Raw genomic sequence first — 15614 nt, 5'->3', positions numbered from 1 at the left:
GGATCTAACCCATGCGGAAGTGGCTTAAGCCTCTCAGTGCTGTGCTTCAACCCGCTGCGCCACCAGGGAGGGCCCATCAAGGGGATTTTTATGGTTAAATTAGTTCCCAAAGCCAAAACCGAGCCCCGAGCAGCAGGAGTCGAGATTCCTGTTGCTGAGCTACGGCCAGTTCTCTGTGAGACAACTTAACGCTGAGCTTCCTGGCATTCATGGCAGCAGAGGAAACCCCAAGGCCCTCAAGCCCCCTAAAAAAGACCTTCCACCTGCCCAGGGGTGGGCTGACCTAACCCCGAGTTGGCCAGTGGCAGTTTTGCAAAAGACAGAGCGGTTGCTCACGCTTGTTCTGACCCCACTGTTGACCCAGCCGGAGCACTGTCCTCCTCTGGCCCTGGTGGTCATCTGGCCTGGGGCCGCGCAGCCCTGCTCCAGGGCCGCCTGTACGTGCTCCAGGGCTGAGCTGCGTGTCTGCTGCTCCTGATGTCTCCAGTCACCCACTCATCGCCCTAATTGAACGCGTCCTGGAAGAGCAGGGCGCTTATCTGCTTGCCCTCTTCCTCTCCAGACACAGCCTGGGGCTTGAAACGCAGCCAGTCCGGGAGCCTGGGCCCCGGGTGGGCCAGCCGGCCAGGCGGCCTGGGTTTCGTCAGGAGACGGCCCGGCGGGGCTTGTCACCAGCCCACATGCCGCCCGCCGGCTCCGTGTGTGTCCCTGGGACGGCAGGTCCTTGTCTCCGGGTGGACTTGGGCTTTTCAAGAGAAGCCCAGGTCCAGGCCAATGTGAGGGGAAAGCAACATCCCACCTGAGATGGGACTGTTCTCCAGGAGCTCCCCGGGCCCCCTGAACCTGGCAGAGTGCGCAGGGTGGGGGCCCGACACCCAGAACCCCTTGTCCAGGGCCTTTGTGTGCAAAGGGAACCCCCCCACCTCCGGCTTCCCCGGTCATTTTGGAAAAGAGCCTGAGGTCTGGGTCCAGGCAGAGCTGCCGTCCTCACTGCCAGGACATGACTACTCTGGTGAACGCCGTGTTTTGGGCCAGTTTTTAGGGGCGCTAAAGACAGAGCCCTCTGAGGCCAGAGGGCTTCTTGCCAGCTGCCTGCAGGCGCCCTGTGTTGCCCTTTGGGGCTGGCTGCACTCGGTTGGTGAAGAGAGTCCGTCCTCTCTGTGTCTCCCGCCCTGGGTCAGATGTCCTCTCGCTGACACCAGGGCTCGGGACCCCGAGTGCGCAGTGAGGCTGGAGACCCCCCAGAAGCTCGGGCATGAGGGCAGGCCGACAGGGATGACGCCAGCTTCCCTCAGGTTGCTCCAGCCTGTTGTCTCTCGTGAGATGTGGGATGGAGGAAAGGGGTCCATTCAGCTGTGACCCCAGGCAGCCGTGACCGTCGGCCTGCCCTGTGCCAGCCTGGCTGGGTGGCCACAGACAAGACGACCGTGGCCAACCTTCAGCGGTTCCGGGATGTGAGGACTTGGCCCCCAACCTCCCTTAGGCAGGGCCCACTGGCCCCTCCCCACTCTGGCTCCTGTGGGTGGCGTGACCAGCACGGGTCTCTGTGCCCCCCAGTGAACCTTTGCGCTTCTCTGGGCTCTCCTGGGCATTCTGTGCACCCCTGTCCTGCTGCTGCTCTGCTTTTATCCATCCCTTGAGGCGCAGCTGTCTGCATTTACACATGCGCACAGCCGTGTGGGCCCAGCTGTCCACCATCAACGGCCCATACCCCCAGGGAACCCACACCCCCAGGTCCCCGAGAACCTTCTGCTTAACACAAGCAAGGCCGTACAAGGTAGCCAAGGAGGCTGGTAGCTCAAGGGCATCAGCAAGCCCAAAGTTTACTCATCCTACACTAGCCCTGGGCTTTGTGAGGTTCAGGTCACACGCTGGCCAATAGCCCTGGGTAATACTGTGCCAGTGAGTTGGGGAAGGTCTAGAATGAGTTCTGTTGCATTTGCAGGTGATGCAAATTGAGACGAGATAAAGTCTGCAGGCTAGTTAGTTTCTAAAAAGATTCTCCACAGGCAGAAAAGAAGACCTGAGGGGGTGGGGTGCAGTCCTGGGGTGCAGAGGTCGTAGGGAGGATGGGGAGCCCAGGAGGCATTGCAGATCCCCTGTGAGGGCAAGGCTGGGGCCTGGTGGGAGCCCGGAACTGTGCACAGAGGCTGGGTGCTGCCAGCCCAGACGGAGGCCACCCCGGAGCAGGGGTGCTGAGGGGCCGGCCCCAGGCTCACTCACCCCCTCCCTGCCTGAGACCTACATGCCCATCATGCGCCTCGGCTGGGTCAGTGCCGTGCTCAGCGTTTCAGGATAAACTGGCTTGTGCATCGAGCACGGCCCTCGGGACCCCATCACCCCCAGAACCCTTTGGTGTTTGGCCTGGGGAGCTGGGTTGTGTGGGTGGCGTCTCACTGGTGGTGGGGAGGAGGCCGGAGCCGTCGTCTCTCAGCCAAACCAGGACCGGAGGCAGGAAGGTGCCATGTGAGGAGCCTGGGCTCCCAGCTGGACTGGCATGGGGGTGGGGCTGTCGGGAAGGGTCGTGGGCGCCAGGTCCCGGGTCTCCTAGCGCAGCGATGGCCCCGTGGTACAACAATGGCCGTGGCCGGCGTGGGGTCAAAGCTTTGAAAATCAGTTGCTGGCACTTAAAAAATGAGGTGATTTCAATAAGGATTGAGAGTTCCAATGTTTCTGGAAAACTCAGATGTGATCTGGGGAGGCAATGCTCCAGGAAGTGATTGTGTGGGTGGGGGGACAAAGGGGGCGCAGCAGCTGCTTAACAACCACCCCCCCTTTTCCTTTTGTTGCTCTGACACTGAGGCTGACTGAGGGGGGCCCTTTGCTCAGCAGCGGGCCTTCCCCCTTCTCCTATACTGGGCTCCGTGGCTCCTGCCTCCGGGTCCTCACGGACGCGCACCCTGAGACAGGCCGCCGACCGCGGCTGACGCAGCCGCCGAGGTCCAGCTCCTTGCCGCTGCTGTGGGGCGCTGCGGCCCTGTGTGCTCAGAGCACCGAGCTGGCCCCGTGACGCCATGCACGGGCCAGGAGTCGTCTGTGTCCTTCCTTGCAAAAAGCCCCTGCGATCAGGCCACGCTGCGGGCGCTGCCTTTGCTGCAGCTGGCACAGGGCCGGGCACGTGCTCCAGCCGCGCCTGCCCCATTATACCCGGCAATTACCCAACCCGCGTGCGTGGCCCAGGGTGACAGAGATGGTTTCCTGGAACATGAAATGAGATTGCTCTTATTGTTATTGCCCAGATCACCAAGTCTAGAATGACTCGGTTTTGGTTTGCTTCTGAAAACAGTCACATGGACTTGTGTCCTCTGCCCGAGGCGCATCTTTCTGGAGCCCTGGGGAGGGGAGCGGAGGACGCTGTGGTGGTGGGGGGGGGGGCAGCGAGGGCCTCCTGGGAGAGGCAGGGCAGGCTATTCTGGGGGTGCCTGTCTCTGCTGGACTAGAAAGGCCCCCATCCCAGGCCTGGAGCGTGGCAGGCTCATGCTAACCACCCGCCCTGAGTATCTGCCCTGAGTAGCAAGCCATGCCCTCATGTGACTGAGAACAAAGCCACTTACCATCTGTGGGCGAGTTAGCAGCAAATGCAGAAAATGCGATTCCAAGAAACAAAAAAAAACTTCGGTGAGCTGTCTCTGGAAAAGAGATCGTCCTGTCCTCGCCCAGGTTGCGGACCAGAGGGAGCCCATGTGGACAGACCCCTGGCGGCCGAGCAGGCGAGCAGGCGAGGCCCGCGGGGGTTTTCTGCTCAATGCAGAGGGCGGCCAGCCAGCAGGAGGAGGTCGGCTCAGGCCCCAGCCAGCCCAGGGACGGGAGGGCCCAGGCCCCAGCCAGCCCAGGGACGGGAGGGCCCAGGCCCCAGCCAGCCCAGGGACGGGAGGGCCCAGGCCCCAGCCAGCCCAGGGACCGGAGGGCCCTCTCCCGGCGAACCTTCCACCTTGCACTTGAAACTGCCCGGCAGCTAGGACCGGGCAGCGAGGTCGTGGCCACTAGGAATGACCATGGAGACGTGGGGTTTTCATGTTGTCATGGAGAGATGTGCAGACGCTGACTGACAAAGGCAGGGTGGAGGAGAGTAGGTATGATGACATTTTGTTTTTGGAGAAAAACAGAATCCTGGGCGCACACATTTGCATTTATAGATGAACACACGTGGGGTAGTAACTGCTTAGGGGGTGCTTTTGGGAGCACCTTAACATTTTTCTTGCTGCTTCCTGTTTCCTGATTTTGTCTCATCTGTCTTTCGAATAACGAAGGGGCAGGGCAGGCTGGGGGCTCGCGTGGTCCGTGGCCCAGCCCCGGGCTGGGCGCTGTGGCTGTCGCTCTGCGTGGGAAGCTCACTCTCAGGCGGAGGTGGGGCGAGATGCAGCAGTTGATAGAGAAATGAATTTCGTGTCTGGAGTGTCTCAGCGGCTTTGTGTGGACGGAGCAGCCCCGTGGGGGCAGGCCTCGCCGCCGGATATTAGCTGCTCGGTGCTGGCCCGGGAGTCGTTCAGCGGCTGTAATCACTGCGGTGGTGTCTGACAATTATTAGTTTCTCTAACATTTGACTGATGTCAGTACTGATATGGTGTCCTTTTCATAAATTTACAGGCATTGCTTTCTTGCCAGCGAGTATCTCTTATCTCATTGGAACCAATATTTTTGGGACACTCGCACACAGAATGGGGAGGTAAGACGAGATGAAGCCGTGATCCCGGCTTGTGGAGATGGGTTGCTAAAAAAAGTCCTAAGTGTCTCTGCCTTAGCAGAGGTGGGATGGGCTTGATCCCAGTGAGGGCCTGCACTGGGGGAGGAGGCTTTACTTTCTCTAAAAGTCATCTGGTGGTGGTGCTTTTTGTTTTTGTTTTTTTAAAGATTTATTGTTTATTTATATGCATATAAGAACTGGGGTGTAGGCCAGAGGGGCGGAGGGGGTGGGAGGGTCACTAGAGACGGAGTGGGGAGCAGAACAGGCAGATTGACTAAGTACACTGCTGAGGTTGCTCTCTGGCCTGAGCTCAAACTCAGGCCGCAGTGGCTGTGACATCCTGATACCACTGAGACTTAACCCCCTGCACCAGGGAGGCCCAGTGTGCTTTTGTTTTTTGACAGGTGGCTTTGTGCACTTCTGGGACTGGTGATTGTCGGAATCAGCATTTTATGTGTGAGTAAAAGATGGACAGTTTGGCAAGTGGAAACAAACTGTGAATCAAATTTTGCTTTCTTCAGGAATCACCAAGTCCTTGGAGACTTGCTTGTATTTATTTTTGCTAAGAATTTTCCTTTTTTTCTGATTTAAATAATCATTTTAAATGTTTTAGGACCAGACTCTCTGAGGGGTGCATTTTAGTTTCTTTAATTGGAAATTTCTAAAAAATGTTTTATTATCTTTACTCTTCACTCTCCTCTCCCCCATCTTCACTATGACCTTCAAGATGTGGCAACCTGCCAGAAATAAGAGCACCGTGCTTTTCTAGAATAAAATATTTTCTGCCCCTGGTCCATATCTGCCCCCAATGAGACCTACTTGTTCCTGTGAGAAACGGAGAGTGAACCCATCTGAATGTTCACCTGCAACTAGTTTTGTTTTGTTTTTTTTTTTTTTGTGATTTGACAAAACAAAACCTGTTTCTGCTTCGACTTGTAGAGGTTTGGAGGTTCAGTTCTCCCCAGGCCTGAATCCTCCTTGGGGTCTCCCAGAAGGGAGCTCAGAGCCGACCAGAGATCACATACTTAACAGACTCTCAGGCGCTGAGAGTTTGCATTGCTTTATTTCAGTGTGACGCTTATTTCCTCTTACAGATTCCTTTCGCAAAAAACATTTATGGCCTCATTGCTCCCAACTTTGGAGTTGGCTTTGCAATCGGTAAGTCGGGCAAGCCTCGTGCCTGAGGGTGGACTTGGTTTTCCTCATCAGGAAGCAAGACCTCCTTTCTGGGGCTGCTCCCCCTGACCTTTCCGGAAGCTTGAGAGGAGCTGCGGGCAGCTGAGCTCCGGCTCATCCACACAAAGCTGCCTGCTTCCACACGCTAGGCGTTCATTTCCTGCAAACCAGTACTTCAGAAAGTGATATTTACAGAAGCAAACAGATATTCCACTCTGCTTTGGGCAAACAAGAGAATCCCTCTCTCGGACCACATTTGTTTGGTCTCAGATCTGTGGCCAGACCTTCTATTTGAGGCCTGACTTCAAAGACTTGAGGTTTGGTTCAGAAACGGTGGCTGGAGACCTGGGAGTCTTCCTGGGCGGAGGAGACGGGAGTTTGTCGATAACGTTAGGACAAATTTTGTGAACATTTGGGATAGATCTTTGCAGACTTTCCCCTCATTAATAACATGCAGGTTGGTCACTAAAAGCAAGTGCTCAGTCTGCTGGGGTGGGGGTGGGGGGTGGGAGTGGGGGTGGGGCTTTCTCCTTGCCGTGAAAGTAGAGCCAGCCCTGGTGTCTGCGACCTCCCCAGTTCCTTCCCGGCCTCAGTCTCAACCCTTGTTCGTTCATTTTCAATTCTTTGCTTACACTCATCCGACTGGGATGTTTGTTTGCTCACCTGTCTCCCAGCACCTTGCTCGTATGAAACAAGCAGCAAATGCTGCTCCAGTGACAAGAGTTTCCCTGGCTGCTTTGATACCTGAGATCTCCACAGAAACAGTCTCATTTCAGGCAGCCGTGAACAGCCCCATTTTACAGACGGGAAACCCCATTTCATAGGGCGAAATCTTCAGAGAGATAGCCCTCCCTGCTCACCTGGCCTGGATTTGAATCCAGAACCCAACACACTGGGGTTCCAGCCCCCGTGGAAATAGACAAGGGACGGGAGATTCCAGAAGGGGCTTGGTGGTGGTGTTGTTAACAGGCAAACTTGATTGGATTTTAGATTCCTGGGTCCTGTCAGGTGGCCCCTCTGGCTCCTTCAGGTTCTGGAACCCACTGCTCTTCCCTGGCACCTTCCAACTTTAATCCTCACTGTCCTTGTGGGAGGCCCCAGAGAGGCTGGGGAGCAGACTGGGCAAGTATGTGGGTGCCCGCGGGACTGGAGGCCTCCCCCAGAGTTCAGGCCCCTCAGCGGGCCCCGGGCGGCAGGCAGAGGCAGGCGGTGACTGGGCTCCAGCGCCTGCTGTCCTCTGTGAGAGCTGCGCTGTGGCCGCCGCCTCGGGACTGGCAAGTGAGATGAGAGCCAGTGACCGTGGTTGGGGCACCTGACGCAAAGCCGGTCGCGGGTTCGTGCCAGTTTTCTCCAGATTGTGCCCTGACTGTCCGCAGGCATGGTGGACTCGTCCATGATGCCCATCATGGGCCACCTGGTGGACCTGCGGCATGTGTCGGTGTACGGAAGCGTGTACGCCATCGCCGACGTGGCCTTCTGCATGGGCTACGCCATCGGTAAGCGCAGCCCGCAACCCCCGCGGGGGCCACAGCACTGCTGTGACCTTGGCCTCTTCCGCCCGTCCGCGAGACACTCACTGCCTGAGTCTCATCTCCTGACAGGTCCTTCTGCGGGTGGAGCGATCGCGAAGGCAATCGGATTCCCCTGGCTCATGACCATCATTGGGATAGTTGATATTCTTTTCGCCCCTCTCTGCTGTTTTCTTCGAAGTCTACCTGCCAAGGAGGAAAAAATGGTAACGTGTTTGGAGGGATGGAGCGTTTCCTCGTCATCCGAGCACATCTTCTGGCGAGTTTGCTCCTGGTTTGAATCTGAAATGTGTTTCTGCTGCTTTTGGGCAGAACTCACTGTGCATACGTGGGAGGGGTCCTTTTCTGGTTTGTTCCTGATAGGGCAGCTATTTCTTTTCTTTTTTTAGATTTTATTTATTTATGCATACAGAACTTGGGTACAGGCCAGAGGTGTCGGGGGGTGAGAGGATTCACCAGAGACAGAGTGGGGAGCAGAACAGGCAGATGGACAAAGTGCACTGCTGAGGGGAGCAGCTGGGAGACAGGAGAATTCTGCTGCGCCATGTGGGTCACCTCCGGGGCAGGGGTGGAACTCCTGCTACAGTGGCTGGGCGAGCTTCATAGTGCTGTGCGTTAACCCATTGCACCCCCAAGGATGGCCCAGGGCAGCTATTTCTTCCACTGTATCAAACAGTATATTTACACGTTTGAAATAATTTTTTTGCTCCTAGATTAGCAGTCAGTATAACTCTTTGTCAAGCAAATATCAACAGGGAGAGTTTGAATTTTCTAGTTCTAAGATCTTGGATATTGTATCTTTTGCGTCCTCTCCTCCTCCCAAGATTAGCCATTTTGGCTGCTGCTTTTCTGCTGACCTTCACCCTTCCAGTCACGGTGACTTGATTCTTATTGTACACAGTTCTGGGGGTGGCTTTAGTGTGGGTCACCCCTGGGAGCCTGCGAGCAGGTATAACCTTTCAGCTCATAGCATCACGACCAGGCTCACACACACGGCAAGATGTAGTACTGAATATAAAGTGTTCAACTGATCAGTTTCAAACATCACTTCTAAATTTGAACTTTGGAATATATCTCCATGGTCATTGCTTTTCCTGGCAGTGGAGCTGAGGTTTTAAGAATATTAAATGGTTACAGACACTGGCCCAGGTGAAAGACAGAGTCCTGGATTCAGAATGAATAGACCAGATGAGGGAGTTGGTGCTTTGTGTTTATGAACGGAAGTGAAGTCTGCTGGTGCTGTCCCCCGGGAAGAACATCAGTTCTTCTTGACTGAACTGGGCTGAACCGGGTCTCCAGTGCTTTGGCATTTCCTGACCTGCCCTTCCACGGTCCTCCTCCAAGAGAGGAATTAAAGGCGGATGCAGACGCTGCAGCCAGGTTATGTGCAGCCTTTATTTATTTTGGGCATTTTTTTTGCATTCATTAGTTCTTTCCATAGATTTAAAAAAATGTATCCAGCCCTGAGCACTGATCTGTGCCCTTTATTCTGTAGGGTTTCTCTAGATAATTTTGAATTATTCATGACCCATTTGGCTCCAAAAAAAAAAAAAAAAAAGCTGTGGAAGGCGCTGTGGAAATCCCTTCTGCTTGTATGGATGCTTCTCCGGCTCAGCCACTGGAGCCGTCCATATGCATCTCCCAGGGGCTCACCTGTCCACTAATCCTCCTGTTCTGGCTAACCCCAGCCCAGAACTTTGCCCAGATCAGAGTCAGAAAATTCTCATGGAGTTTTCTGGAAAACTTTCAAGCGTTGCCATCATCTGAGCTTAAGGTTGCATGAAGGTCACTCTGAACCCTTTCTGACCGCCCCCCCCGAAAATAAAGCGGTGATGAAAGATCACCTTCAAATGCTCCTGTCACCCAGGAGATTATTTGACACTCTGGGGCGGGGGGGGAGTAGTGAAGGGAAATGACAGGGGCAAGAACCCAAAGAGGCTTAGTCGACCTGGCTGTGGCACACAGCAAGCACGCCACCTCCGTGCTGCCGTTCCAGGACCCCCTGCTCTCTGCTCCAGCTTTGGTCATACTCCCCAACTTATCTGTCAGCCAGTGCTGCCCCAAAAGCCTCCGGTCTTCCCCCCAAGAGGCGAGGGCCTCCTTTCACTGTTACCCTAGAGCCCCGGCCCTGGTTTCCTGAGCCCTGGCAGCTGCTGGCGGCTGCTGCATCATCTGTTCAGTGGCAGTGGCATGGGAGGGCTGATCTGAGGCCCTGGAGGAAGTGAAGGAGGCCAGGGAATGAGCGGGGGAGGGAGAGGGGCCCCAGCTGGCCTGCCAGCACGCGCCACCCCCCCACCCCCACCCCAGAGGCTGGCTGGAGGCATGCTGAGTTCCCCACCTCTCTCCACATTAAACCATGGCTTCAGTTCATGCAAAAAGAAAAACGCTGAAGGAAGTGGAAGAGCTGGTCCTGAAAGTCACAGCAAGAGTGACAGGTTTCCAGAAAGCCATTTTCACTGTAAAATATCAAAATCCTTCATAAGTGTCTAGCAAGATAAATCAATACAAACTTGGGGGGAAATGGACATCTTGCTGCCCATAATTGCTGCCCATCATCGAAGGCGTCACGTCAAAGGCCATTTGACGGGTGTGTCAGGTCTGGCAGTGGTGGTGGCCGCTGCCCCTTGTGCCAGCAGAGCAGGAAGAAGGGGTGGAACCCACAGCACCCAAGGGTGAGAGGTCACGATAGCAGTGTGCCCGCGAGGAGCTGCTCACGCCCAGTTGAGAAAATCCAGGCCAGGCCAGAGTCAGCCCAATCCGCCACCAAATGCGGCGGAGGCAGGTGAGGCAGCAGCGGCTCTCCCCTCAGGCAGCATCAGCATCCGGGCACTGTTTGGATTGGGCTGGTATCGCCTTAACACTGAGGGGGCCGTGCTGTGTTCCCAAACCCCAAGATTCATGAATTTGTGAGCTAGTGAGGTTTTCTCCCACTTGTTTACTGGGTTTCAGTTTATTTTTTAGCAATCAAAGTTGATTTATTATAATACCTGAGGAGAAAAAAAAATCTGCTTGCTGCAGAGAGGCCTCTGCAAGTCTGTGCAGTCTCCAGACAGTCACTGGAGGAAAACTGTCCCAGCGAGCGACAATCACCAGCAGCCCGTCATTCAGAACACTCAGCTGTGTTCTGCAAGGGCACTTTACTGAGGAATTATTTTAGAAGATCAGGGCAATTTCTCATGTCTTCCCCCTGACATTTCTAGTTGTTGCCCAGACAGGGAGGTAGGTGGTGTAAGCACAGCCCCTCCCCACCTGCCTCCCTCCCACCCATTGCTCTCCCTTCTCTCAGGCAGCCTGCCTGTGGGTGGCGCCGTGACCCCGCCTCCTCTGTGCCCCGCCCTGCCCCAGCAGCAGCTTGCTTTTTCCGGGTGACTCTGAGGTCTCTGCTGCTCCATAGTCTCTCCAGCTGCTCTGTCTTTGGATGTCACCGGCAGATATGTGAAACCACCACCACTTCTTTTTTAGATATGCCCACTACCCCTTGAGCCGCAGCGCTGACCCTTCAGGCTGCTTCAGGATCTAGCTTCCTATTTGCGTTTTTACGTTTTGGTCCTGTGGCTTCTTGCCACTTTGGAGATCCTGCCTTTGCTCCGTGTCTGACACGAGAGCAGGTAGCTGGCGAGGCCAAGAGTGTGCCTCCTTAGTCTCTCCTTTCCTCTCATTTTAGATCTTTTTTCTCTTCACTTATGCCTCCCTCCCCACAGGGGCGCATGGGCAGGCTTAAAGAACCTGCTGGCCCCAGCCACTCTGCTGGTGCTCCACGCACCTGACCTACCCATTGTGCCTGCCCCTTCCTAACCATTGTTTCTGCCCCTTCGCAAGGCACTTTGGGAATATTATGTGCCATCGGCTTGCTGAATGATGTGTAGCTTGAAAGAAAAATTAATGCACAGTACATCCTGCAAAAGAGATTTAGAAGCCAGTTAGTTAGGTCTTAAAAGCTATCAAACAGTATTTTAAGGAAGGAAAAAATTTCCCTATGTGAAACGGGCTAAGTCAATGTGGTTTGGCTGGATTGAAACATCCTGACTGGAATTGAAACATTTAAGCCTGTATGATGCCTAGTGGCTGACTGAAATTCTCCCCTTGCAATGTAGCTTTTTTTTTTTTTAAAGATTTCTTTATTTATGCATATAGAACTGGGGTACAGGCCAGAGGTGTGGGGTGGTAAGAGGATTCACCAGAGACAGAGTGGGGAGCAGAACAGGCCAACTGACTAAGTATACTGCTGAGAGGAGCAGCGGGCGGGTCAGGAGAGGTCTCCCGCACCATGTGGGTCAGCTCCAGGGCCCGGGATAGAACTCACACTGAAGCTGCCGAGGTGATTTACAGTTCTGTGTCCTAACCTGTTGCGCCTCCTTCTGTGGGCCCAGATGTTATCCAGAATGAGCTACATGATGACTCTAATATAGCTGATGCCACCTACGTTGGGTGGGGGTCTCCTAGCATGTTGACGCCACTGTCCTGTGTAGATAGGGACCAGGGATTGCATTTTTAATTTGCCCCTTTCTCTCTCCAAGTGATTCTTGAACATTTCTTTGAAGATGACCAATCTAGGGAAACTAGACCTTGAGCGTTAGTGGTCAAATCTCTGTTGTGAAACAAGGACTTGGGCACAATGGGAGAACGGCCCATGGGCACTTCGCTTTTGCCTCAGTTACACTTAGAAAATGAGCTTTACTTTCTTTACTTGGCAAGAAGGATAATAAAAAGATGGCATTAAATTTGCAGTTCACAATTTGCACTGGCACATCCTTTGAGGGTCAAAGTCCTTATCTGAACATGTCACAAAGATCATCTCACAGCTTGTTGGGAAATGGCAAATGGGCTTGAGCAGTGTAGTCACAGAAGCTTATCAAGTCTGGTACAAGAACTTAGCTCACAAAGCACCAAGATAGGAAGCAATAGGCCAACGTGCAAGATAAAACTTAACCCAGTTAAATGTTTCCATTTAGTTTCAAATTACAAAGAAGGTACTGGGGTTTAGGTGGAGAATTCTGAGACCTATTTGATGAGGTCAGTCATTTAGTCGTACCCAGTGTCCCACAGCCACCTTCCTCAAGGACACCAGGGAGAGCTCATCCTAGTTGACTTTGGGATGCAGCTGCTTGGGCTCACATCTGCTGTGTTCTAGCTGCATGTCCCTTGATGAGGCTGTTTAACCTCAGAGGGCTGTCAGCCTACCAGAGTTACTGTGAAGCTGAGGTGCTGCATTTAAAATGCTAGTGTGGTCCTGGCGGGATAAACATCACAGTATTATCAGACTTTTGTGCTTGGCCCAGATCTTCCAAGGGAGACTAAGCCCTTATTGAAGACTCAATTTGAAAAGAAAGCATTACTTTTTCTGGTTACACATTTGTTCAACTTTCATTAATGAGGGCACAAATTTTTATAAGAGGAATATATATTTTAAATCATGGATCTGAGCAAGAGGAGACCAACAGGATTTAGGGAGAGGTGTTCCGGAAATGCCATTTGTGAAAAGTCAAGGTTCCTGGGATGTTTAGCTTAAGAAATTTTCAGGGACCATGGCTATGGGTTTATACTGTAAGGGCAGTCTGTGAAGGTGCCCAGGAACAGAAATGGGGGCTGGGTTCTAGACCAGCGTTGGGATTGTTTCTAACATGAGACTCACCGCATTAGGCAGAGTGCATCCGTATCGAAGGTATTACCACAGTGAAGTCTGAGACAGACGCTGGAAGGTGACTGTCAGGACCCTCCCCCATTCCACACTCTAGGTGTCATTCTGCCTATCCCTGTATCTTATTTCACACAGTCATTGGGAGGTTGCTGAGAACACCGGAGACTGCCTCTGCTGCTGCTGGCCCTGTATCTCTGTGGCCAGCTCGACAACCTGACAGTTGTCTCAAGTGACTGGCTAATAGTGGATGTGCTGTATCCAGCCTTCAGTTTAGTGACCTCTAAGAGCAGGCTAACCTTCTAATCTTTACAAAACACAGTTAATCTATCTGCACTTTGCTCTCTTTTAGGCCATCCTCATGGATCACAACTGCCCCATTAAAACAAAAATGTACACTCAGAGTAACACCCAGTCATACCCAATAGGTGATGATGAAGAATCTGAAAGTGACTGACACCCTCAAAAGTCATCAAGAGCATTTAATTGTACAAGTGTTTCCAGTAAAATGCCTCACCCAGAACTGTCTTCTTAGTCATACCATTCATCCCTGATGAAAGAGTAAACAACCAAAGGCTATTATTTCTTTTCCATGGTTCCGATCGATTGCCAACAGCCTTATAAAGAAAAAGCAGCTTTTCTAGGGGTTTGTATAAATAGTGTTGAAAACTTTATTTTATGTATTTGGTTTTATTAAATATTATACAATATATTTTGACGAAATATAGTGTAAATCTATAAATATCTGAATCCAAATCAAATATAATTTTTTAACTTACATTCACAAACACTTGGGCAAAAAATCTTATATTTTTTCTGAATATTGGTAATGAGTGTTTAAAACTAAAGCACACATTATCTCGAGACACTTCCGACAATGAGAAACTAGGAGGAAGTCTGAAAAGCAGAATTCAAGAAGGAGCATATAGTATATAGTGAAACTCAATGTCATTTAACTTGCAGTTGCTACCGGTGTACGTTAAAGCTGGTTATCACAATGCAGAAGACAAGAATGGAATCACTAATCTTTTGGATTTATCCGTATATTTTAGTTGGTTATTAGTTTTCTATGTGATTACCTACCTGGAAACAGCTGGCTGGCTGTAAAGTATATGTTAACACATCATGTGGCTGACAGCAAACATTAGACAATAAGGAAAAAACAGTAAATATTCTGAAAGCAGAGAAAAGCACCAAAACATTTAATATAAACAACTAGAGTTTTCCCTTTAAGATATACACAATTGTCTTACAGATGAGCGAAAAATGGTATCTTATACTGTCAAGTTTAAGCAAGGTAAGATACACTGACATCTAGTTCAAGTTTTAGAAAAGAAATTTAAAAGGATAATAGCTGACATGATGTGCAAGTCAGACTCGTATCTGACTGCTTTGGAGGTCATCCAAGTGTTTTTCAGGCATCTATTAATTTTGTGTTGTCTGAAACTATTATTTTCTAGACTTCTGAAGGTTGTTCACATCAACATGAAAACAAATTTTAAAAGACGATGAAGGAAACTGTATTAACAGGTAAAAGAATAGGGAGGTCAGGCCCCTCTACCACAGGCGAAAACATAAACCAAACCAAACCCATCTGAATGTCTGCATGTTACTGCATCTAGTGCTGTGTAATGTGGTTTTCTGAGCATGACAAGTGATGTGCCTTTCAGTGTAACAGCAATTACTGTTAGTGAACATTGTCAGCTTATATCAAGTTTTGTGTGAGATACGGCTGGAGTGTGCAGGTAGTGTGGAATGTCTTAAATAAGATGCATTAGTCTATAGTCCTGTAATTGTAAAGAGGTTACCTAAAATGAGCTCTTTGTTCAGCTAAAATTATGTTTGTTAGCTTGGACACTGAGGAACAAAGAATTTTAGAAGACTCAACCTTATTCTCTGGGAAATTAGCTAACACTTTCTTTTGTTTTATGAAGCTTTTCTATTGGGCTTTGAAATGATTTCAAGCCTGGTTTTCAAGGCAGTTGCAAGAAAATAAGCTTCCTACTCACCTGCTTGCACAGGGCAATTTATATAAGCCTAATCTTGAGGATGGCTCTGGAGGTACACGTGGCCAAAGTAGTACCAAGGCAGGAATATTCATATTTCCATAAGGATGCATCTTAAAATAGAATTTGTAACAGGTCATTTCTCTCAGAGGGCTTCTCCCCACCCAAACCACCATACAATTCATTTGCCTTCATGGCTTCAACCGCTTAGGTATGATTGGCAAAAGCATGCCTAAATGCTGCTGATCCCTAGGGATGACAAAAAGTATTTCTCAGAACTGTTTCAGGAGCAAGAGAGATCAGTTGTATCTGAGGGAAAAACAAGTTGTAGGGCCTTTCTGAACTAGTATTCTGGGATTATCAGCAAGACTGAAAAGGGAGGCTTAACATTTTTTTAATGTACCAGAAGAAGGAACATGTAGCTCCCTGAAGGTTTATTTTGAGCAGAGGTGAGTTCTATTTGTACCTGGCAAAACAGATATAAAAAACCTTAATGAGGTAGCAATGGATGTTCTTTTGATTGCTGAGTGTATTTGTCAATGTCATGTCTTAGCTAGTTTACCTAATAAATCTTCCGAACACTG

General features: G+C 51.2%; 1 protein-coding gene across 1 annotated transcript in view; it reads left to right on the top strand.

The window, feature by feature from the left end:
• The window catches only part of SLC18A2 (solute carrier family 18 (vesicular monoamine transporter), member 2), a 29346-nt gene extending 15157 nt beyond the window's left edge, over positions 1 to 14189 (top strand). The window contains exons 9-14 of the mRNA XM_004680980.2: positions 4588 to 4666; positions 5089 to 5140; positions 5779 to 5842; positions 7237 to 7356; positions 7462 to 7595; positions 13377 to 14189. Coding sequence (XP_004681037.1) covers positions 4588 to 4666; positions 5089 to 5140; positions 5779 to 5842; positions 7237 to 7356; positions 7462 to 7595; positions 13377 to 13481 — 554 coding nt within the window. The 3' untranslated portion in view covers positions 13482 to 14189. The remainder of the gene's footprint in view (positions 1 to 4587; positions 4667 to 5088; positions 5141 to 5778; positions 5843 to 7236; positions 7357 to 7461; positions 7596 to 13376) is intronic.
• The last annotated feature ends 1425 nt before the right edge of the window (positions 14190 to 15614 follow it).

Source organism: Condylura cristata, unplaced genomic scaffold, assembly GCF_000260355.1.
Source record: "Condylura cristata isolate star-nosed mole 26May11 unplaced genomic scaffold, ConCri1.0 scaffold00011, whole genome shotgun sequence".
Lineage (NCBI taxonomy): Eukaryota > Metazoa > Chordata > Mammalia > Eulipotyphla > Talpidae > Condylura > Condylura cristata.
Note: the sequence above shows the minus strand (reverse complement) of the source record. Positions and strands in the feature narration are given on the sequence as shown.